The sequence below is a fragment of the Tachyglossus aculeatus genome, chromosome 11 (assembly GCF_015852505.1).
Source record: "Tachyglossus aculeatus isolate mTacAcu1 chromosome 11, mTacAcu1.pri, whole genome shotgun sequence".
In the NCBI taxonomy this organism is placed as follows: Eukaryota; Metazoa; Chordata; class Mammalia; order Monotremata; family Tachyglossidae; genus Tachyglossus; species Tachyglossus aculeatus.
Window position 1 is genome coordinate 38,311,838 of NC_052076.1, and position 25,205 is coordinate 38,337,042.

General features: G+C 47.9%; 1 protein-coding gene across 3 annotated transcripts in view; it reads left to right on the plus strand.

The window, feature by feature from the left end:
* The window catches only part of LOC119934250 (c-Maf inducing protein), a 318,415-nt gene that overhangs the window by 263,738 nt on the left and 29,472 nt on the right, over nucleotides 1-25,205 (plus strand). For all 3 annotated transcript variants that reach the window (XM_038753682.1, XM_038753683.1, XM_038753684.1), the window contains exons 7-10: nucleotides 533-613; nucleotides 6,156-6,259; nucleotides 6,895-6,999; nucleotides 8,309-8,656. In XM_038753682.1, the coding sequence (XP_038609610.1) occupies nucleotides 533-613; nucleotides 6,156-6,259; nucleotides 6,895-6,999; nucleotides 8,309-8,656 (638 nt within the window). The remainder of the gene's footprint in view (nucleotides 1-532; nucleotides 614-6,155; nucleotides 6,260-6,894; nucleotides 7,000-8,308; nucleotides 8,657-25,205) is intronic.

A 25,205-nucleotide genomic window follows, 5' to 3' on the forward strand; every position in this document is an offset into this window, starting at 1 on the left:
TTCATTCAATCGTATTTATAGAGCGCTTACTATGTGCAGAGCACTCTACTAAGCGCTTGGGAAGTACAAATTGGCAACATACAGAGACGGTCCCTACCCAACAATGGGCTCACAGTCTAGAAGGGGGAGATGGACGACAAAACAGAACAAGTAGACAGGTGTCAATACCATCATTTTTTAAATTTAATTATTATTTTTATTTTTTAAATTATTTTTATTTTTATTATTATTTATTTTTCTTGTACATATTTATTCTATCTATTTTATTCTGTTAATATATTTTGTTTCGTTCTCTGTCTCCCCCTTCTAGACTCTGAGCCCACTGTTGGGTAGGGACCGTCTCTGTATGTTGCCAAATTGTGCTTCCCAAGCGCTAGGTACAGTGCTCTGCACACAGTAAGCGTTCAATAAATACGACTGAATGAATGAATCAAAATAAATAGAATTAGAGCTATATACACATCACTAATAAAATGAATAGAGTAATACATATGTACAAATATACACAATATACAAATATTCCCTCCTGCAGCACTGCAGAGAGCGGCCTCGGTCCATGGTGGTTATAGAAGTGTTCACCCCGGTGGTGCAGAGAATCCTCAAACACAACATGGTAAGTGCTTCCTAGACCCTATCGCCCCAACATCCTTGGGAATGCTCTCGCACCTTGACTGGACCCTCCCGGAAAATGGTCTGTGCCTGTGCTCTGGTGGGGAGCAGCTGTATGGAAACTGGAAGGCAGGTTGGCGGGGCAGAACCCCCTGATCCGCTCTCCGACTCTTCTCGTCCCGCTGCACCCTTGCACGCCTCCTTCCACACCCCAGCGGAGCACAGGAACTCAACTCACACCCGGCGAGTTGTGCAAGTCTCAGGACGCCTTTGCGGGGGCTGTGAGGGTCCCACGGGGTTCAACCTCTGGCCGCTGCGACTGCACTAAAGCCAACTGTCCCCCTGAAGTTTCCCACTGCTGGAGGTGGGAGCATCCAATATTGAGGTTGGGGACGACCACGTGAGCGGCTGCGGGGACCGACAGGGGAGGTTTGTAAAATAAATACGATTTTCACCGAGACTGGGCTACCCAAGCAGCCTCTGGGAAGCCCGTATTTGGATCGAGAATTTAATTACCTCTTTGGCGTGCTACCGTGCAGAGAAGAAAGAAGGGCAGGTGTTCATTTTCCCCCTAACTCTCCTCATCTCTGCAGAAGGGCAAAGCGGGCTGCCGTAACCCAACGGAGGGATGTCGGCAGCATTACTCTGGGCTCTCCTTCCTGCCCGTTGCTGGCCGTTGCATCCATTCGTGGCCAGGGTGCTGCCCAGGGGCAGACTAACAGCTGGGCAGCTGGTGCCCACTGGCAGCAAACCGGCCATCAACTTGGCATCCTCTCCCCCTCCTCCACCACTCGCCTCAGACTCCACCTGACTGTGGCCCCAAGAGTCGGGGTGTTGCAGGGCATGCGGTTCTGAGTTCGGGTTGATTCTCCACTTCCTAAGGAGGGTGAGGATGTGGAGAGGGGAGCTTGCTTTCTTGGCTGGAGTCCCCAAACAGTTGTGGCAGGGTTTGGGGGAGCCATAAGGGGCGAGGTGGACTCACCGGTCTTATTATTATTGTCATTAAATGGCTGAAGGCTCACATTGTGGTCCCCAATTAACAGAAAATACATCCCTCTTCTAGGGACTCCTATGCCTTAGAGGGCCGGAATTAGAAACCATCATTCATTCTGAACTTTTATTGGCTCACAGATGAGAAAACGGGAATAACCGCGGAGCCTCGGGATTCCCATCCAAACCTTAAAGGGTTAGATTCAGGCAGCAAATTAGATCGTAAGCTTCTCGAGGACAAGTGACAGTCTCATCTTCTTGGTGGCTCTCCACAATACACCCCAGCAGAGGACAGTGAGCAATAGGGGGAGTTCAGAAAATACCAGGGAAGAAAACATGCTGTTTGAAAGAGGACCAGGAGTCGGAGTTGGCGGGGGCAACGTCTGACGTTTTGAGGGTCTTTTGTGTAAAAACAATGGGCTCATCCTCTGCACATCCTTTCCCGGGGCCTTGCTTCTCAAAACAGCTTTTTAGTAAATGGATTGTTGGAATCTCCTTTTAAGGGAATAGGATGAGACCAGTGAGTCTTGGAGTCCTGAGATTGTGAGTTGCTATTGCTTCGTTTATTTGGTCAGGGACGAGAGGGAAAATATTGTAGTTATCCTGCTTCCCGTCTTGCACTGACATGGAACAAATCTGTGCTTTGGCAGGAGTTCTCTTAGGAAGTGTCTCAAGAGGTTCAATTCCCAGACACTGCCTTTTTTTTTTTTTTAAATGGTATTTGTTAAGCGCTTACTCTGTGCCAGGCACTGTACTAAGCACTGGGATAGACACAGGATAATCTCGTTGGATACGGTCCATGTCCCACATTCATTCAATTGTATTTATTGAGCGCTTACTGTGTGCAGAGCACTGTACTGAGCGCTTAATGGGGCTCAGTCTTAATCCCCATGTGTAACAGACACGAGAAGTGACACGATTTGCCCAGTGTCACACAGCAGACGAGTGGCGGAGCCGGGATTAAAACCTAGATCCGTCTGACTCCTGGGCTTGTTCTCTATTCATTAGGCCACACTGCTTCCTTGCCCAGGCCAGTAGAGTAGCTTGTGTCCTTGTTCAGTGAAAGACACCTTTTCCAGTGGATCACCCGTGAGCTACTGACCGTGGCTCATCCCAATTAATCAATAGTATTTATTGAGCCCCTTCTATGTGCAGAGCACTGTACTCAGTCCTGGGAAAGTGCTATGTGGTAGAATCGGTAGCTATGAGTCCTGCCCCGAAGGAGCTTACGATTTAGTGGGACTTGCTTGATGCTTGTGGTTTCTGCAGCTTGTCTCCCGCCCTGTGGCGTTTTCAGAACCCCGCATTCCAGGGCCTCCCACCCCATCTCTCTCCAGGCACAGATTCAGTTCCAAATAGTCCTTGGTGACCAATAAAATCCTCTCTGAACGGTATTTTGGGATTTCTGACTTATAAAACCTCTAAATTCAGATAAGGGTTGCATTCTAAATATACGATGTCCCGCTTGACTTTGGAAAGTTTCCCCCAGATCGGGCACGTTTGCAGTACTCAGCCTTGGCAGACAGAAATTCAGCATACTTGCCGTCTAACTCAAGAATTTCCAGGGTCTGATGGATCTGTCCGTGCTCTTTATTTCACCCTGGGGATTGCCATTTGCTGAATAATTGCTTCGGTTTAAAAAGAAGAAAAATTGCTGGGAGTGAAGCTGCTCCATTCCGGAGGGCAGTATAATTTAATTTCACTATTGGTTTCTGCTAAGTCTAGCCTGCCTGACTACTGAACACTTTCTTAGACTCATTGTGGTAGAAGGGAGCTTGAGAGATCATTTAGCCCATCCCCTGCCAGGTCAGAACCATCCCTAAACTCACTGCCGGGAAATTGCCCTTTAAATCTCAGCTAAATCCCTCATGCTGCCACTTAATCACATCTCATCTCGAGCTGTTTCTCCATGGAGTTGGAGGAGAACCAGTAATCATATTCCTTGATAGAAACTTGCAAAGACCAAAGAGAGCCAGTAATCGTAACTGATATGGCTCTGAAGGGAGTTTGGAGGAAAGGAAGTTTGGTTAGCTGGGTCCAGCCTGATTATCTTGTATCAGCGCTTAGTACAGTGGTTGGCAGATCCAAGCAGTTAACACGTAGTAAGCACTTAGCTCACAGTATTTTTATTGTAATACGATCAGAGTTGTATTTGGCCATCTCAGACAGATCTTTGTGATCAGAATTTGGGTCAGGCGCCAGAGGGGATATACAAATCATCTAAGCTGTTGTTTGGGGACTTAAATCATCATCATCATCATCAATCGTATTTATTGAGCGCTTACTGTGTGCAGAGCACTGTACTAAGCGCTTGGGAAGCCCAAGTTGGCAACATCTAGAGACAGTCCCTACCCAACAGTGGCTCACAGTCTAAAAGGGGGAGACAGAGAACAAAACCAAACATACCAACAAAATAAAATAGAATAGATATGTAATAAAATAAATAGAATAGATAGAATAGATACTAAGCACTTAAGAAGGTAGAGCCAAAATTAGGTAGCCATTTACCCCTGAAAACTTTTCCCTACTGCAAAATTCCCGAGAGAGCCAGAGAGGAATCTGGGATTTCATTTGAGAACCCGTGCTCCCGACGCAGCAGTGAAGCAACCCACCAATAAATGGTATTTATTGAGTGCTCACTGTTTGCAGAGCACTGTATTAAGCTCTTGGGAGAGCATAGTATACAAATCATCATAATCATAGCTTACAAATCATCTAAGCTGTTGTTTGGGGACTTAAATGAATGCCTTTGATTATTTGGGAAGGCTGAGATGAAGTCATCTCTCAACCTTCTCTTCTGTGGGGTAAATCACCCCAGTTCCTTATAGGTTTGATTTTTCAACCCTTTAAAAACCTTTTTGACACTCCACCAAGGCCTCCAAATTCTCTTCATCACTCGCTATACAAAAGACTCTCTTGCTTCTTCTCTCCGGGAGGACACCGATACATCTATTCTAGGTTAAGCCTTGAAATCGGGAGCCTGTCGGTGAATTCTTAGTGTCAGCTCCTCCTTTCTGGACAGATGTGCAGCTAGGAATTGTGTCTACCAGCTCTATTGTATTGCACTTCTCCAGGTGCTTAGTACAGTGCTCTGCATGCAGTAAGTGGTTAGTGAATACCATTGACTGATAGACTGCTTGGAATTGTGAATGTGGCAACGCAAGGCAGAATCCTCCCCACTGCGCTCCGTAAAATGCTGCTATTTCCCTCCCGCCGAATGGAACTGGTCCTCCCATCTTGTGTCCCCTGCTCTCAGGTTGTCTAAAGGGGTGTAGTTTTGAACCTGGCCGGGCCCACATGGAACCCCTCTGGTCTGCAGCCACCCAGGGAGGATAATAATAATACTAATAATGATGGCATTTGTTAAGTGATTACTATGTGCAGAGCACTGTTGTAAGCACTGGGGAGGATACAAGGTGATCAGGTTGTCCCACATGGGGCTCACAGTCTTAATCCCCATTTACAGATGAGGTAACTGAGGCACAGAGAAGTGAAGTGACTTGCCCAGGGTCACACAGCTGACGAGTGGCGGAGCCGGGATTTGAACCCGTGACCTCTGACTCCCAAGCCCATGCTATTTCCATTGAGCCACGCTGCTCTGTCTGAGCCCAAGACAGGCGGACTCCCTCCCCATGTGTAGAGAAGCCGTGTGGCCTAGTGGAAAGAGCATGGGCTTGGGACTCAAAGGATCTAGGTTTTAATCCAGGCTCCACCCTTTGTCTGCTGCGTGACCATGGGCAAGTCATCATCAATCGTATTTATTGAGCGCTTACTATGTGCAGAGCACTGTACTAAGCGCTTAGCACTGTACTAAGTCATATAATTATTCTGTACCTCAATTTCTTCATCTCTAAAATGGAGATTAAATTCCTGTTGTCCCTCCTACTTAGACTGTGAGTTCCATGTTAGACAGGGGTTACCTTGTATCCCCCCCACCACTGAGTATAATAATAATAATAATAATAATAATAATAATAATAATAATGATAGCATTTATTAAGCACTTACTATGTGCAAAAAGCACTGTTCTAAGCGCTGGGGAAGTTACAAGATAATCAGGTTGTCCCACGTGGGGCTCACAGTCTTAATCCCCATTTTACTGAGGCACAGAGAAGTTAAGTGACCTGCCCAAAGTCACACAGCAGACAAGTGGCGGGGCCCTGACCTCCAACTCCAAAGCCTGTGCTCTTTCCACTGAGCCACACTGCTTCTCTAGTATGATGTTCGGCACATAGTAAGTGCTAAACTAATGCCCCAATCATTAGTATTGCTGTTGTTATTAATATTGTTATTACAATAAAGTGGTTGGCTGCAGGGACCCTTCGCTGGGGTCCGATCTCCTTACCAAGGTTGGGTCAGTTCATCCTCAGGCAGATCGGAATTCCCAAGGGGGTCGTGGAACTCGGCTCCCTGTCCTTCAGATCTCTGCTGGTCCGGACCTTGAGGGGACATTGCCGGTCACTGGGGTCTCCACAGAACCCCTGGTTCACCAGAGACCACCGAGGAACGTGAAAGGCACAGATGAGATCCACTGACTCTCTCTTCTTTCTGTGCAGGATTTTGGGAAATGTCCTCGGTTGAGGCTGTTTACTCAGGAGTACATCCTTGCCTTGAATGAACTGAACGCCGGCATGGAGGTGGTGAAGAAGTTCATCCATAGGTCAGTTAAACTGAGAGCTTTTCCCCCCGCTTTTCCACGTCCTGCTCCTTTGTGTTTCCCCCACCAGGACTGCCCAGGGGTAACCAAGGGCTGTCAAGGAGCCAAAAGGGTGTGAAGTGGTCTCTCGTCAAAGCGACAAGATGACTGAATTTAGGACGTTCGCCTTCCGTCCTCTTCCCTCTCTGAAGGCTCAGCCCGGGACCAAATGCTTCTTGTTAATGGAGCCACGTAGAACCGGCCTGGCTGGGTGACCCTATGTTTGCTTTAAAAAAAAAAGAGGATGAAATGGTATTTTCCCAAGCGCTTAGTACAGTGCTCTGCTCACAGTAAGCACTCAGTAAATACCATTGATTGACTGATTGACAAAATACATATTGCTTACCTTCCCTCTCCCCACCCTAATCTCACTCCGTGATATCAATCAATCAATCAATCGTATTTATTGAGCACTTACTGTGTGCAGAGCACTGTACTAAGCGCTTGGGAAGTACAAGTTGGCAACATATAGAGACAGTCCCTACCCAACAGTGGGCTCACAGTCTAAAAGGGGGAGACAGATATGTTACCAACGTGCCACACCCTGCCCTGATCTCGGTTCTAGCACCGCTGACCGTCCCTTTCTGATCGTTTTTCAGCATGCATGGCCCCACTGGGCAGTGCCCCCATCCCAGGGTCCTGCCAAACCTGGTGGCCGTCTGTTTAGCAGCTATTTACTCGTGCTACGAAGAATTCATCAACAGGTCAGTGTGGCTCCAGTGGAACTGGTGGTTTTATTTTCTCCAAGCTAAGGTGCTCCTGGATTTGTCCGGAGTGGGTTTTTGCTCCTCTTTACGGTGTCGATAGCCTCGCTGTTAGTCGGGTGGAAAGAGCCCGGCTCTGGGAACCAGGAGACCTGGGTTCTAGTCCCACCTCAGCCTACTGGGGTTGTTGTCGTCTGTAGTGAAGCTTTTTGACTGGAGAGTTCCCTTTATTCATCCCCCCTCCCAGCCCCTCAGCACTTATGTACATATCTGTGATTTATTTATATTAATGTGTGTCTCCGCCTTTAGACTGTGAGCTCATCGTGGGCAGGGAATGTTTCTGTTTATTGTTATATTGGACTCACCCAAGCACTTAGTACAGTGCTCTGCACACAGTAAGTGCTCGATAAATATGATTAAATGAATGACCGAACTTCCCGGGAAGTCCCACGGGATGGGCAGGTGGAGCAGCAATCCTGAAAACCAGCAGGGTAATGTGAGCAGCAAATGCCGAGGCAGCTCCCTGCATGCCAGATCGTGCACAACATCAGCACCGAGTCACGGTCACCTTGGCCTTAAACGGGTCCTGCATGTATAAAGCCATGCCCGCCGACTTACTCTCTGCCCTCTGTGCCCCGCCGGGAGCGTGACTGGCAGGGTTGAGAGAGGACTGGTGGAGCTGCCGTAAAACCAGAAGTCTCGGGACTGAGACTCATCCGTCGCTCCCGTCGGAGATCGCGGCAGCGGGATTAGCCATTATCCCTGTGGGTGGGATCCGCAGCAGCCGTATTGTGTCTGGGATGGGGTTTACGGTGAGCGGGGGGGATAGGTGGAAAGCTGCATGTCTGTACCGGTATGGCTGTCTTGGTACATAGCCAGTGGTAGCCAGTCGAGGGATAAACTATCTGGTCAGTGAGAGAAGTCCATTTCCCAGAGAATCCAAGCTTCAGGGTGTCTTCACGCTAGTGGGAAAATCCTGGAGAAACTCATTTTTATCACTGGCCAGACACACCGCTTTCGTCTCTCCTGGGCCTCCACTGCCCCAGTACCAGGGGCTGATCCACCTGGGGTGCAGGGGTCCTAATTTTTTTTTTGATGGCCTTTATTAAGCGCTTACTATGTGCAAAGCACTGTTCTAAGCGCTGAATGACTTGGCCAAAAGTTAGGTCTCGGGACAGAGAAGACCTAAATAAAGGAACGGGGCAATCCGCCAGCTGAAGAACCCAAGTCATCAGCAGCCAATCGATCGCGTCAGCCTTCTGGCTCGTCGGCGGCCCTTTTATCGATCAGTGTGTTTTTCTCCACCCAGCCGGGACAACTCCCCGAGCCTGAAGGAAATCCGCAACGGCTGCCAGCAGCAGTGCGACCGCAAACCCAACCTGCGCCTGCTCCACACGAGCCCGGACCTGGTTTCGCAGGAGGCCGCTCTGGCCGAGTCCCGCCTCAAGGCGGTCATCGTCACGTCCAGCGAGATCCACGTGGAGGTGGAGCGCAACAACGCGGCCAACCAGAAGATGACCGCCAGCGTGGGAAACGACAGCGAGCCCAACCTCATCGACTGCCTGATGGTCAGCCCCACCTGCAGCACCATGAGCATCGAGCTGAGCGCCCGCGCCGACCGCATCCTCGGCTGCTTCGTGGAGATCCTCAAGATGCTGTGAGTCCCTGCCGCTTCAAGCCTATCGGTGCCCTGGCCTATATTAAGCGCTTAGTACAGTGCTCTGCACACAGTAAGCGCTCAATAAACACGATTGATCGATTGGAGGGGCAGGGGAGGGGCTAGGGGTCCACCCAGGAACGGTCTCCGGGCCCCTGTGTGGAGTCAGGAGCAGGGGTCAAAACTCCCCTCCCCCAGGGGTGGATAAATATTTCGGTGTGGTGGAGAATAATGATTATTACTGGTAGTAATAATTATTATCTTTAACTCTTACTATGTACCGAGCACTGAGATAGATACAAGGGTTAGGTGTTGGGCAGGGATTCTCTCTGATCTGTTGCTGAATCGTACTTTCCAAGCGCTTAGTACAGTGCTCCGCACACTGTAAGCTCTCAATAAACGCGATTGAATGACCGAATGAATTCATTCATTCCAGGCTGGGAGCCCACTGTTGGGTAGGGACCGTCTCTATATGTTGCCAGCTTGTACTTCCCAAGCTCTGCTCTGCACACAGTAAGTGCTCAATCAATCAATCAATCATATTTATTGAGCGCTTACTGTGTGCAGAGCACTGTACTAAGCGCTTGGGAAGTACAAGTTGGCAACGTATAGAGACAGTCCCTACCCAACAGTGGGCTCACAGTCTAGAAGGGGAAGACAGAGAACAAAACCAAACATATTAACAAAATAAGATAAATGCAATAGATATGTACAAGTAAAATAAATAGAGTAATAAATATGTACAAACATATATACATTTATACAAGTGCTGTGGGGAAGGGAAAGAGGTGAGACGGGGGACGTATGGAGGGCTGAAAGACAAATCAGAGTCCAGAGAAATATTCTAATAGGAGTGTCCTGAGAAAGCACTTCCAGATAATGTCTCCCCTAGCCCAGTGATTTTTCTACCCCAAAGTGTGCTTGCACTCAGGGAGAGGGGCAAAATAAATACGACTGACGAAGAAGAAGAATTCATTGAATTCATGAATTCATTCATTGAATTCATTCCTTGAGATCGAAGCCTCACCCTGACTCTCACAGTCTCATCTTTGCCCCATTTTCTAGACGAGGAAATTCAGGCCCCAAGAGGGTCGGCAGCTCAGTCGGAGAACAACCAGAGGCTAGCTAGCTCTTTGTGAGGCTAACGTTGCTGTGGTGGAATACAGCAGCGTAGTAGTAATAATAATAATAATAATAATAATGGCATTTATTAAGCGCTTACTGTGCAAAGCACTGTTCTAAGCGCTGGGGAGGTTACAAGGTGATCAGGTTGTCCCACATGGGGCTCACAGTCTTAATCCCCATTTTCCAGATGAGGTAACTGAGGCACAGAGAAGTTAAGTGACTTGCCCGAAGTCACACAGCTGACAAATGGCAGAGCCGGGATTTGAACCCATGACCTCTGACTCCAAAGCCTGGGCTTTTTCCACTGAGCCACCCTGCTTCTCACTGAGCAGCTAGGCCCGATCCCTGCCCAAAAGAGATGGTGAGAGCCCCCACTTCTGCAGAACTCCGTGTGTGACAGGGATTCTGGCCAATTTGATTAAAGTATATCTACCCCCGAGCTTAGAACATTGCTTGACACAGAGAAAGCGCTTTATCAAATACCATAACATAAAATAAATCAGTGAAATAAGGAGCTTGCAAGCTACTGCAAGAAACAACCTAGTAGTCCAGACCTTCCTCGGGAGGATGGCAATCTGTAATACACCGCCTTAAAAACTGCTGGTGATTTTGCTTCAGCCCATAGGACGTGCATTTACTGCACCGCACCAGTGCACCGGTGGGTGCTCAGGAAATACCGTGATTACCCTAGGTGCCCAAGAATTCTCCAAAGCAGGGATCGGTGACAGAATAAAGGTTGTCGTTCCAACCCAACCTAGCCCAGCCCAGCCTGGGCACCAAAAGTGTGCATGCCCCTGCCTGCCTGCCTGCCTGCTTTTCTCCTCCTCCGCCGGAAGCCTCGGGGCTCCTTTCAGAATGAGTGTGGTGTCATGGTGGTGCTCAGAGGGTGGAGAGGAGAGGGAGGTGCTGACACAGGCACCAGCACATACACACATAATAATAATAATAATAATAATGACATTAATTAAGCGCTTACTATGTGCAAAGCACTGTTCTAAGCGCTGGGGGGGATACAAGGTGATCAGGTTGTCCCACGTGGGGCTCACAGTCTTCATCCCCATTTTACAGATGAGGGAATGAGGCCCAGAGAAGTGAAGTGACTTGCCCAAAGTCACACAGCTGACAAGTGGCGGAGCCGGGATTTGAACCCATGACCTCAGACTCCAAAGCCCGTGCTCTTTTCCACCGAGCCACGCTGCTCCTATGTGTACATAGGCTCCTATGTGTACATGTGTGTACACACACACACGCAGTTGCACGCATGCTCACCCGTACCCGGCTCTAAGCTAACCCCTTTGGAAGGGCCTGAGCAGAGCAGAATTGCCCTCCCCTCACTCAAGGAGCTGTCACTCAATCAATCATATTTATTTAGTGCTTACCGTATGCAGAACACTGTACTAAGTGCTTGGGAGAGTACAATATAGCAGAGTTAGTAGACACAGTCCCTGCCCACAAAGAATTTACAGTCTAGAGGGGAAGAGATAATAGTCTAATCGGGGAAGACAAAACACAAAAGCAATGGAAAGCTTTTTTGAATAATAACCAAGTGGTTTTTGAAGTCTCCCTGATATTCCACAAAGATATTTCCCAACTTTCTGCCTGCCTCCCGCCTGGCTGTGGGGTCTACTCCTGCGTTTGGGTCATTGCTTACCCCTCCCTCTTCCGAACCAGTGGGAAGTGCTTCCTGTTCCCAGTCTGATGGGGCATGGGTGGGTATTCCCCCCTCCACCCTGCTCCGAAGGACCCTGACTCCCTAGTGATACAGGGAATCTAATGATATCCCACTGTAGAGTCACCTCTCCTATAGGCACAGGTGGGAAGCAGACTCCGGGCCCGGGAACTGGAGGACCTGGGGTTGTAATTTAATTACTCTATTTAATGTAATTTAATTACTCTATTTATTTATTTATTTATTTATTTTACTTGTACATTTCTATCCTATTTATTTTATTTTGTTGGTATGTTTGGTTCTGTTCTCTGTCTCCCCCTTTTAGACTGTGAGCCCACTGTTGGGTAGGGACTGTCTCTATGTGCTGCCAATTTGTACTTCCCAAGCGCTTAGTACAGTGCTCTGCACATAGTAAGCGCTCAATAAATACGATTGATTGATTGATTGATTGATTGTAATCCGGCCTCTGCCGCCTGTCTGCAGTGTGACCTCGGGCAAGTCATTTAACTTTTCTCTATTCTATTTATTATATTTTATTAATATGTTTAGTTTTGTTCTCTGTCTACCCCTTCTAGACTGTGAGCCCACTGTTGGGTAGGGATTGTCTCTATATGTTGCCAACTTGTACTTCCCAAGCGCTTAGTACAGTGCTCTGCACACAGTAAGCACTCAATAAATGCGATTGATTGATTGATTGGGCCTCAGTTTCCTCATCTACTCCAATCCTGCTCCATCCTCCTTAGACCCTATATGGGACTGGGCCATATTATCTGGTGTCTACCCCAGCAGTCAGTACAGCGCTTGGCATTTCGTAAGCTCTTAACGAATATCGTTCATTCAGTTCATTCATTCAATCGTATTTATTGAGTGCTTACTGTGTGCAGAGCACTGTACTAAGCACTTGGGAAGTCCAAGTTGGCAACGTATAGAGACGGTCCCTACCCAACAGCGGGCTTACAGTCTAGAAGGGGGAGACAGACAACGAAACAAAACATATTAACAAAATAAAATAGAATAAATATGTACAAATAAAATAAATAAATAGAGTAGTATTATTAGTTGGGGAGAGAGGGTCAACCTGGGAGCCAGGAACCAGAACGCTCAAGTTCAGCCCTCCCCTCTGCTTCTTAATCCCTCCGTGGCTTCCCTATTTAGCTCCCCTACTTTACCAGCCCAAAGGGTCAAGAAAAGAACACCCTAATGACGCACGAGGGGCCTTTGTGTTGGTGCAGTTGGAAAGACACCGAGTGAAAAGCATTCTTCCCTAGTCCTCAGCCGTAGACCATTTGGAGGGATTTGTGAGCTCTACAGTGAATAAGTCATTACTCATAGGGTTCCTGCCAGTCCGGCAAGGGAGCCTTTAGTGTTGTCAGGGCCCCCCGAGGTGTGACCTTTTTTGAGCTTGGCTAGTTGGCCCGTGTAGCTTGGGCAGAGGTTCGTTGAGGAGGGAGCTGAGGACCTTTTGTGGGTGGCGTTCAAATCCGGGGCGCAGTGCTGTCTCACATACACTCCATCTTCATTCAAAGGCTCTCGCGGTTTTCCGTAAACACCGTCAAACTTCCAGCCCCGCTGCAACCTTGAATGCCGCCTCGGATTTCTTGTCAAGCGGCGAGAGTCCTGGTTTTGTCCGGCCGGTGGCATATCTCTTTCTAAACAGACCCAGGGAGGAGAACCACAGGCCCCTCGCCTTGGCTCCTGGCCGTCTGTCTGCCCAAGTAGCCCGGTTGCCGCTGCGTGGAATGGCAGGGCCTTTGGTATTGCGGGGTGAGGAGAAGAAACATTGGGTGGAGTACCGAGTGGGTGCTCAGAAAAGAGCGGGCATTTCCCTTGGGTGAATTTTCTGTTCAGTTGAGAAGTTATTGACTTGCTCTCAGGACCCCTCCCTTGTCTGTTTCAATCCCCGGCTAGCGGTTCCGTGAGGAGCCTGTCACACTGTGGGTGCTTAAGAAATATCCCTGCGGTCCCTGGCACCGGCGCAACCTCATCAATCTATCAAGGGTATTTATTTAGCACTCACTGGGCACAGAGCACTGCATTAAGCACCCGAGAAAGTGCAGTTCAACAGAGTTGTTGGATGTGATTCCTGCCCACAAGGAGCTTACAGTCTACAGGGAATCACCCCTAGGGGAAGTCAAACTATGGGCTGTTTTCCCGGCATCAGACCATGAAATGCCACCGCCCTATCAAGGGTAATTATTTAGCACTCACTGGACACAGAGCACTGTATTAAGCACCCGAGAAAGTGCAGCTCAACAGAGTTGTTGGATGTGATTCCTGCCCACAAGGAGCTTACAGTCTACAGGGAATCACCCCTAGAGGAAGTCGAACTGTGGGCTGTTTTCCCGGCATCAGACCATGAGATGCCACCGCCCTATCAAGGGTATTTATTTAGCACTCACTGGACACAGAGCACTGTATTAAGCACCCGAGAAAGTGCAGTTCAACAGAGTTGTTGGATGTGATTCCTGCCCACAAGGAGCTTACAGTCCACAGGGAATCACCCCTAGAGGAAGTCAAACAATGGACTGTTTTCCCGGCATCATACCATGAAATGCCACTGCCCTATCAAGGGTATTTATTTAGCACTCACTGGGCACAGAGCACTGTATTAAGCACCCGAGAAAGTGCAGTTCAACAGAGTTGATGGATGTGATTCCTGCCCACAAGGAGCTTACAGTCTACAGGGAATCACCCCTAGAGGAAGTCGAACTGTGGGCTGTTTTCCCGGCATCAGACCATGAAATGCCACCGCCGGATGCCTGGTTCGGGAGCAGTGTGGGAGCCTCCTGGGTATATCCAGTCAGCTTGGGAGAGTCCCTTGGTCCAAATGCCCTGAGAGTCCCCGAGGAGGAAAAGCACCTCCAGGGTCAGTGAGCGGGGCTGGACTGGCCCCATGAGCATCACATTCCCATCCATTCAATGCCCTGTCCGTGCCACCCACCACTGCCCCTGCTCATCCCCACCCTTGTCCACTCTCGCACTCCAGACCGTTCCTGATATCAATAAATTTGCTCCAGGTTCTGGAAAAGCCTGCCACCTCTGCCTCCTCTTAGCAATAAAGGAAATGAAGTCCAGCCTGAGGGAGGAATGGGCCCAAGGTCCCCGAAGGGCTGTTGGTGGCCCAATTTCCTGACTCGCTTTCTCCAGACCAGCTTTCCTCCTCCGCAGGAGCAGCTGTTCACACGGGCTCGCACAGCTCAGGGTTTGCAGGAGCCACAGCAAGGCAATCAATCGATGCATCGATCAATCAGTGTTTATTTGTAGGGAGGGAATGTGTGTGTTATACTGTTGTGTTGTACTCTCCCGAGTGTTTAGTGTAGTTCCCTGCACTGTGTACTTACTATGTACAGTACTTCGTACATAGTAAGCGCTTAACAAACACCGTTACTATTATTCATTCACTGGTATTTATTGAGCGCTTACTGTGTGCAGAGCACTGGACTAAGCGCTTGGAAAGTACAATTCAATCAATCAATCAATCAATCGTATTTATTGAGCGCTTCCTATGTGCAGAGCACTGTACTAAGCGCTTGGGAAGTACAAATTGGCAACATATAGAGTCCCTACCCAACAGTGGGCTCACAGTCTAAAAGGGAGAGACAGAGAACAAAACCAAACATACTAACAAAATAAAATAAATAGAATAGATATGTACAAGTAAAATAAATAAATAGAGTAATAAATATGTACAAACATATAGTAACATAGTAAGACTGCACATAGTAAGCCCTCAGTAAATACGATTGTTTGATGGATTGAGCATTTACTGTGCACATAGTACTGTGCTAAGCACTTGGGGAAGTACAACAGAAGAGAGCTGGTATATGCGATCCCAGTCCACGAGGAGCTTAGACACAGGTTAGACATTCAAATAGATTCCGGAGAAGGGAAATAGTAGAGTATAAGGATATTGACATAGCTGGGGTGAGTATCAAAGTGCTTAAGGTGACAGATTGTTTCCTAACGTCCTCCCTTCAGTCACTCGGACTCGTTCGGTGTCCAGCCTAACGGATCTTGGCTGACACAATCTTCTAATAAGGCCAGCGGATTCCCCCGGAGGGGAGTCGCCCGGCTGCTCCCGGAACCCATAACTCCGCATTCTCCAGCTGGTCAGCCCCGGGCTCCAAACGCCCCAAATAGATTCTCCGATGTCCTGTTTATGTGGGTTGCCCGGGGCTGCTGCTGTGTTTTGAATTATTTGGGGGCAGCACATAACACCCGGGCAGGTCTTTCATTCTGATGGAAGGTGGCGTGGGGAAGGGCTGCCGGAGGAGCAGACAGCAGTCGTGGCCTGAAGGAAGCAAAGTTTTGGGTGGGAAGGTTAGTGGTCGTTTCACATTCCGTATTGATCCAGAGCCAGGATTCTGGGAATTCAGAGCGTTTGCCGTGGCATGTCATGCCTCCGACCAGCTGCACGCGTTTAGCATCTCGACACCTTCTCCCTCCTTCCGCCAGCCTCCCCCTGCCTCCGGCCGTCTCCCCCTTCAGCTGCGAGGCCAGACCCGTGGCCGGGGCTTTTTCCGAAGCCGTAGGCCATAGCTTTTAATAATCTCTCTCCGACGGATTAGCGATGAAAGAAAAAGCGGGTGGCAGGTTATGGAAGAGGCAGATTACCAAGCAGAAGCCCAAAGTGGCTGGGAATATTTTGTGGGATTTTTTTTTTCAAAGAAAGGGAATTCAGGCCTCTTGTTGAGAGGAGCTGTGCCTCCTGAGCGCGGCTAAAAGGGAAATGAGGTGGAGTGGTGGGATTTTGCAGCGGGGAGGGCCTCCTCGGGATGCAGCAGTCAACTTTGTTTTTTAATGGCACTTGTTAAGCACTTACTGAGTGTCAAGCACTGTACTAGATGCCGGGGTAGGTACAAGGTAATCAGGTTGGACGCAATCCGTCTCCCGCAAGGGCCTCATAGTCTAAGTAGGAGGGAGTAGGATTTAATCCTCAGCTGAGGAAACTGAGGCCCAGAAAAGTGAAGTGACTTGCCTAAGGTCACACAGCAGGCAAGTGGCAGAGCCAGGATTGAAACCCAGCTCCTCTGAGTCCCAGGCCTGTGCTCTTTTCCACTAGGCCCTGTTGCTTTTTCCGTCCTGCCGTTGGCTGCTTCCTCCTCATAGCTTGGTTCCTCTTGTTTTCTCTCCCAGCCCCTTAGGCCCAAGCCGTCCCCCGGCCTCCGAATCTAGAGTGGCAAACTCTTTCTGTCCCCATCTGCCCAAGGTAGCAGCTTTTAGGGATGCCCCCACACCTTCTGGCATTCCCCCAACAGCTGATCGCCCTCTGGCCGGGCCCCAACAGTGAGAAGCAGCGTGGCCTAGTGGAAATCAATCAATCAATCAATCAATCGTATTTATTGAGCGCTTACTATGTGCAGAGCACTGTACTAAGCGCTTGGGAAGTACAAACTGGCATCACATAGAGACAGTCCCTACCCAACAGTGGGCTCACAGTCTAAAAGGGGGAGACAGAGAACAGAACCAAACATACCAACAAAATAAAATAAGTAGGATAGAAATGTACAAGTAAAATAAATAAATAAATAAATAAATAGAGTAATAAATATGTACAACCATATATACATATATACAGGTGCCTATGTGAGCCCTATGTGGGGCTCAGTCTTAATCCCCATTTTACAGATGAATGAACTGAGGTACAGAGAAGTTAAGTGACAGGATCACCCAGCAAGACCCGGGCTCTATCCACTGGGTCGCCTAGGGCGATGGCGCCTGCTCATTCAACTCCCACGTAGGGAGGGAACGGGCCCTCCCTGGGCTGATGGTGTCACCAGAAGAGACCTGCCTGGACGGGGGCCATCGAAAGGGGGGTTGGCTTTGAGCCGAGTGAATGAGGCCCCTTTGACGGGCACCGGAGGGACCGTTAACGAAAAGTTTATTTTGGAACCCGAGCTGAACCTCCAATGGCGCGAGCGTACAGTGCGGTAGTGTGGGAGGGAGGGCTCGGCCAGCACGATCCTGGCCCAGGGAACATCAGGAAGAGGCCCGGGAGGGATGGTTACCTCAGCGTTTGGCTCCCTTTCCGGCCGGCACCGGTGTACATTTCATCCAGGGTCCCCTTCGAGCAGAGGGGGTCGAGCCGGAGAGAAGCGCCCTTCCTCCCAGCGCCGCTCCCCTCTGCTCTTCAGCCCCCAGCAGTGCTCCTGCTGACGTGGCAGGTGGCAGATGGACCATCTCCGGGGGACCCGTGAATCCCTCTGGCATCTGTCCCCCTTTCTGACAGGAATGCCAAGCTCCCCGGGCCCCCGGGGCAGCCCTGTCGAGGCAGGCTGGAATGGCTGTTCACTGTCTGTTCACTGGCACAGCCTGGGAATTCAGCATAACCAAGCCATCTTCCTCTAACGGCTTCAAAGCTCTGCGCAGCGGGGGCCCGCAGGGACCTCTGACACCAGATCACATCACTCCTTGAAAGGGAGTCGTGTGGACGAAGGGGCCGGGGAAGATGTGCGGTGTGAGGCTGGGATTTGCCTTTGGGGCAGGCAACCAAGTTGGTTTCTATGTTTCAGTCAGTTAGTGGTATCTATTGAGCGCTTACCATGTGCAGGGCCTTGTACTAAGCTCTTGGGAGTGTACAGTATGAGAATAGACACATTCCCTGCCCACAACGAGCCTACAGCTCTCAGCTTTCGAAACCCTGCGTCAGAGCATTTGGAGCGTGTTGAGAGGGAAGGAGGAGTCAGGGGTGGGACGGGGAAAACAGGCCCGGGCTAGATCGTTTAGGACACTAGATAATCCACAATGCAGTGAATCGGTACACAGACAAATCAGAAGCGCACGCTATCGCTGAGGAAGACGGGCGGGGCCTACTGGTAGCCTGGATGTGAGGGGGAAATGAGGGAACAGTAAAATGGACTTGAAGATTATGGGTAGCAGGGAGAGGAGGCCGGGGAATCAATCAATCAATCAATCGTATTTATTGAGCGCTTACTATGTGCAGAGCACTGTACTAAGCGCTTGGGAAGTACAAATTGGCATCACATAGAGACAGTCCCTACCCAACAGTGGGCTCACAAGGGAAGAGGATAATGATGCCGTGGACCCTGAGGAGGAAGTCGGACAGAGTTTGGATTGAAAAGAGAGTGTAGATCTAGCTTTGACCCGGAGGGTTATCTTTAAATGAGGAAGAAGGGTGGGTTTAGAAAGTTCAGTTTTAGCAAGCGCTTACTATGCGCCAAGAACTGTGCTAAATACTGTAGTTCATATAATCAATTCGGTTACAGTACCTACCTGATGCTTACATAGGAAAGACAGAGGTGGAAAGCAGTAGTGATGAATTAGAAACAGCTGTTGCAAATTTAACTGCCCAGAGTAACGAAGCTAAAATAATGGCTGAATCCAGTTGGAGGGGGGCAGTCCATGCTTGGCTACAACCCCCAAAGCCTCTCCAACGATCTAATTTGTCAGTGGTATTTATGGAGCACATCTCGTGTTCAGATTACTGAGTGTGGAGCACTGTACTGACAACTTGGGAGAATACAACTGAAGCAAAACACACATTCCCTGCCCTCCAAGAGTTTACAGAATGGTTGGTTTTGTGGGTAAGGATCATCCCAAGAAAGAGCACGTCAAGAAAGAGGCCTAGGATGGAGTTTCAGGGGTCACCTATTGTCCGCTGAGGTGAAGAGACACTCCCCACCATTGCAAGTATAAACTAGGCCATCAAGACCCCGACACAAACAAACAAACAAACGAAGAGATAAGCCAAAGATACACGCAAGTAATCTGGGTAAGGGTGGTTTGGTGATTTGATGGTGAGCCAAGTCTCCATTTATTGAATCCTGTTGTTGGCATCTGCTAAGGCCTTGAATTGAAAGTCACCAGATCATTAAGACAGATTCGCATCTTTCGTGCTATGAACAGTTATTCTTCTAGCAGGCCTAGTACAGTGCTCTGCACATAGTAAGCGCTCAGTAAATACGATTGATTGATTGATTGATGAAGCGCTAATGGAATCGTCTAGACAGCAGAGGTCTTCAAAGATGATCATTATGATGGTTCATTAAGCACCTCCTGTGGGCAGAGCTATGGGGAACATCCAGTAGAAGGAGAAAATGTCTCCCCACCTTGCAGGAGTTAGGCGTAGATAACAAACATCCAGTGAGTACAAAAGGGAAAACCTGCTGCTGTGTGATCTTGGGCAAGTCACCGACTTCTCTGGGTCTCAGTTTCCTCGTCTGCATAATGGGGAATCAATTCCTATTCTCCCTCCTACTTAAACTGTGAGCTCCATGTGGGACAGGTAGTCTACCCAACCTGATTAGTTGGTGTCCACCCCAGCGCTTAGTACGGAGCTTGTGACATTAATAAATACCACAGCTACTAAAATGTAATGTAACTGGTAACAACAAAAGCAAATTAAAAATACACGAATGAACAGGGAGGTGGGGGATCAGCCGGGGAATATGTCCTGGAGGATGTGGATTTTTAGGAAGGCGGAGAAGGGACATGGTTTGGCAGATTGAGAAGGGAAGAAATTCTCCAGTAGGGGTTGGTTGGAGTAACGGTAATTGAGAACAAGGCTCAATTAAGAGGTTATCTTGGGAGACTCTGCACCCCGTTTGGGATAAGGACCGTGTCCAACCTGATTTGCTTGTTTCCACCCCCCAGTGCTTAGTACAGTGCCTGGCACAAAGTAAACCCTTAGCAAATACTGTTATTATTATCATCATCATCCCTGGCTTTCTTTGAAGATGGTGGGAGACGAGCCATTACCATCCGCGATCTGTACCAGGGCCAGGGACTAGACGTACAGTACATCAGGTTGGAGTTTAAGGTCAGAGGGCATTAAATACGTAAATTAAATACGATTGATGATTAAAACTAATCACCATTCAGCACCACAGAAGTAAGGCAATACAGACAGTATTCTAAGCAGCCTTGATCTTCTTGCTGCCATTGAGGTGGGTTGAAATATCTTCTCCATATGAAGAACTGAATATTTTATCCATTCATTCATTCATTCATTCATTCATTCAATTGTATTTATTGAGCGCTTACTGTGTGCAGAGCACTGTACTAAGCGTTTGGGAAGTCCAAGTTGGCAACATATAGAGACGGTCCCTACCCAACAGTGGGCTCACAGTCTAGAAGGGGGAGACAGAGAATAAAACAAAACATATTAACAAAATCAAATAAATATGTACAAATAAAATAGAGTAATAAATACGTACAAACATATATACATATATACAGGTGCTGTGGGGAGGCGAAGGAGGTAATCGGGGGCGGATGGGGAGGGGGATCCAGCTTTTCCCCACATTGCTGCATCTCTGATTCTTCTCACCTGCATGAAGCCCAGGGATTTGGGGGCCCCATCTTGACTCTGGCTCTTAATGAATTCATGAATTATGGTATTTGTTAAGCACTTACTATGTGCCAAGCACTGTTCTAAGCACTGGGTAAATTCAAGGTAATTAGGCTGTCCCAGGTGGGGCTCATAGTTTCAATCCCCATTTTACAGATGAGGTTAACCGAGGCACAGAGAAGTTAAGTGACTTGCCCAAGGTCACACAGCAGACAAGAGGTGGAAGCAGGATTAGAACCCACGACCTCTGACTCCCAAGCCCATGCATGATCTTGCCATTAGGCCATGCTGCTTCAATAGTCATCGAGTCTTGAGTCACTGAGCCTTTCTGACTGCCGGCTGATTCAGTAAATTAGCCATTGGTAAGCAGTGTGGCTCAGTGGAAAGAGCCTGGGCTTTGGAGTCAGAGGTCATGGGTTCAAATCCCAGCTCCGCCAGTTGTCAGCTGTGTGACTTTGGGCAAGTCACTTAACGTCTCTGTGCCTCAGTGACCTCATCTGTAGAATGAGGATAAAAGACTGTGAACCCCCCGTGGGACAACCTGATCACCTTGTAACCTCCCCAGAGCTTAGAACAGTGCTTTGCACATAGTAAGTGCTTAATAAATGTCATCATCATTATTATTATTATTATCAGTCCATCGGTAACATTTATTAAGGGCTTACTCTATCCGTATCCAACTCCATTCATACATAATCCCCAAAGGTCTTTGCGATTTTTAGTAGTTTTTCTTGGCGGGGGGGGGGGAGGTGTTTGACACAGTCACAGTCTTAATCCCCATTTTACAGATGAGGTAACTGAGGTACAGTGAAGTTAAATGACTTGTCTAAGGTCACACGGCAGACAAGTGGTGGAGCCGGGATTAGAACCCAGGTCCTTCTGACTCCCAGAACTGTGCTCTATCCACTGGGCCACACTGCCTCGTCTCGCTATTGAAGCCGACTTGGCGCCGGCCTAGAGTTTCACATAATCTCTGTGGTATTAAAACCCGACGATGGGCTCATTGTCCTGATTTACTGTAAATCCATAATTGGTATTGTTTAGTTTCCGGCTAAGTGGATTCAGACCCCAATGTTATTATCATGAATCAAGAACTAGGTCCCCCTGAAAGGTTTCTTGCTGGGGTGGTGTTCCCCCAGGATGTAAGGTGGTTTTCCATTTGCTCGTTAAAAATTGAATGTTCAAAAGGTTGGTCTTTTCATCCACCTAAATCTAGTAGAAATGAGATGCGACATAGCCTAGTGGAAAGAGCATGAGCCTGTGAATCAGAGGAGTTGGATTCTGTTCCCGGCTATGCCACTTGTCTGCTGTGTGACCTTGGACAAGTCACTTTTCTCTGTGCCTCAGTTCCATTAGCTGTAAAATGGAGATGAAGACTATGAGCCCCATGTGGGTCAGGGACTCTGTTGGACGTTATTATCTTGTACCCCAGTGCATGCCACATAATTAACAAATGCCAGTGGAAAAAATAACAAAAAGTGGGGAACTGCCTTATAGGATTATACCATGGATTGATTGATTCGATCGCTAAGATTTCCTCATTGCAGGGGTCGGGGGAATGTTTGCTTTATTTCACAGTCTAAAAATCCTTTGCCCAGTAGATAATTCCCCATGTTCTTTTTGTAATTCGGTCATGTTATTCCCCTTCACAATTTCAGTAAATCACCTCTGCCAGAATAGGTTTGTCTGGAATGGGTAAGTGTGAAATTGAGCTATATCTCATTGAATCGGAAATGTCATTGCCTTTTGATAAGAGGAAACCATTTCCAGATGTACCTTGAGTCAGCCACTCTTTGCACTTTGAGCGGTACTCACGCGAAGCCTACTGCAGGAATTCCGTGGTCTGCTTGGAGTTTCTCATACCGGGAATTGGACACAGCAACAATCCATCAATCAGTGGTATTTATTGAAAGCATAATGCGTGCAGCAAACGGCATTAAAACCTTGGGAAAGTACAGTACAACAGAGTTGGGAGGTACATTCCATGTCCACAAGGAACTTAGAGGACCTCGTAGTTGCCGAAGCTGGTTATGCTGATTGCTGTGACCTAATGGTGGGATAGTCCCCTGTGTGCTCTTTTCTTTTTCCAGCTGTCCACGTTCTTGTCGCTCTGCACCCTCACTTGAGCACAGTGCAGGGCAGGGCAGAGATTCCCAGCTGACTTTGATCAGTGGTAAATCCTCAATTCCAGGGAAGGCTTCGGTGATCTACTTAGACCCCGTGTAGGACTGGGACTGCATCTGACCTGATTACCTTGTACCTAGCTCAGCACTCAGAACGGTGTTTGAGGCATAGTAAGCACTTAAGAATAATAACAATAATAATTTTTTTAAATGCTCAGCTGCAGAGGATTCAAGAGAGAGGGTCACTATGAGCAGGGACCGTGTCTGCTAATTCTGCTATATTGTACTCTCCTAATTGCTTAGTACAGTGCTCTGTCCATAGTAAGTGCTCAATACATACCAGTGATTGATTGATTGATTATGAGCCCCTTAGAGGCCAGGGACCATGTCTAATTTCCTCCTGGGAACTTTTTTCCCCAGTCTTTCTATCAATCAATCAATCAATCCATTCATCAGTGGTATTTATTGAGTGTGTACTAAGTGCAGAGCACTTTACTAGGCTCTTGGGAAAGTGTGGTACAATAAAGTTGATAGACACAGTCCCTGCCCACCTGTAGAGGGGAGAGAGACTTTGAAAGAAATTTTAGAAAGGGAAAATAGTAGAGTATAGGGACGTCAACACAAGTGCTTTGTGGCTGGGGTATCAGTTGCATAATGCATACGCAGCCAAGTACAGTGTTTTGCACAAAATAAGTGCTTAATGAATATTATGAACGCTACTGCTACCTTCATTAAATGCTTCTGCTTGTGAACCAGAAGAAAGCCGGGTTCTAATCCCAGCTCTGCAAATTGCTTCCCGTGTAACCTTGGGCAAATCAGTTAACATCTCTGGGCCTCAGCTTCCTCACCTGTTAAATGGAGGTTAAAGCCAACCTGGTTAGACCGTACTCTCCGAAATGCTTAGTACAATGTTCTGCACATGATGATGATGATGGCATTTGTTAAGCACTTACTATGTGCAAAGCACTGTTCTAAGCACTGGGGGATACAAGGTGATCAGGTTGTCCCACGTGAGGCTCACAGTCTTAATCATCATCATCAATCGTATTTATTGAGCGCTTACTATGTGCAGAGCACTGTACTAAGCGCTTGGGAAGTACAAATTGGCAACATCCAGAGACAGTCCCTACCCAGCAGTGGGCTTACAGTCTAAAAGGGGGAGACAGAGAACAAAACCAGACTAACAAAATAAAATAAATAGAATAGATATGTACAAGTAAAATAAATAAATGAATCATCATCATCATCAATCGTATTTATTGAGCGCTTACTATGTGCAGAGCACTGTACTAAGCGCTTGGGAAGTACAAATTGGCAACATATAGAGACAGTCCCTACCCAACAACGGGCTCACAGTCTAAAAGGGGGAGACAGAGAACAAAACCAAACGGACTAACAAAATAAAATAAATAGAATAGATATGTACAAGTAAAATAAATAAATGAATCATCATCATCATCAGTCGTATTTATTGAGCGCTTACTATGTGCAGAGCACTGTACTAAGCGCTTGGGAAGTGCAAATTGGCAACATATAGAGACAGTCCCTACCCAACAGTGGGCTCACAGTCTAGAAGGGGGAGACAGACAACAAAACCAAACAGACTAACAAAATAAAATAAATAGAATAGATATGAACAAGTAAAATAAATAAATAAATCATCATCATCATCAGTCGTATTTATTGAGCGCTTACTATGTGCAGAGCACTGGACTAAGCGCTTGGGAAGTGCAAATTGGCAACATATAGAGACAGTCCCTACCCAACAGTGGGCTCACAGTCTAGAAGGGGGAGACAGGCAACAAAACCAAACAGACTAACAAAATAAAATAAATAGAATAGCTATGTACAAGTCAAATAAATAAATAAATAGAGTAATAAATATGTACAAACATATATCCTCCTTTTACAGGTGAGGTAACTGAGGCTCAGAGAAGTTAAGTGACTTGCCCAAGGTCACGCAGCAGACGTGCGGCGGAGCCGGGATTCGAACCCATGACCTCTGGCTCGTGCTCTTTCCACTGAGCCACGCTGCTAGCCCTCAATAAATATGATGGAGGGATCGATTGATAAAGCCTCCTCCCTCCAATTCAGAGAGGATGAGCCCCATGTGGGATGGGAACTGCGTCCCATCTGGTAAACGTGTAGGTACCCTAGCGCTTAGAACATTACTCAACACATAGTAAGCACTTAACAAATCATCAATCGTATTTATTGAGCGCTTACTACGTGCAGAGCACTGTACTAAAACCCAAGGAAGGCATCACTGATGCTCCCACGGTCTAAACTGCGGCATGTGGTTGACCGTGTCATTGCCCGGGA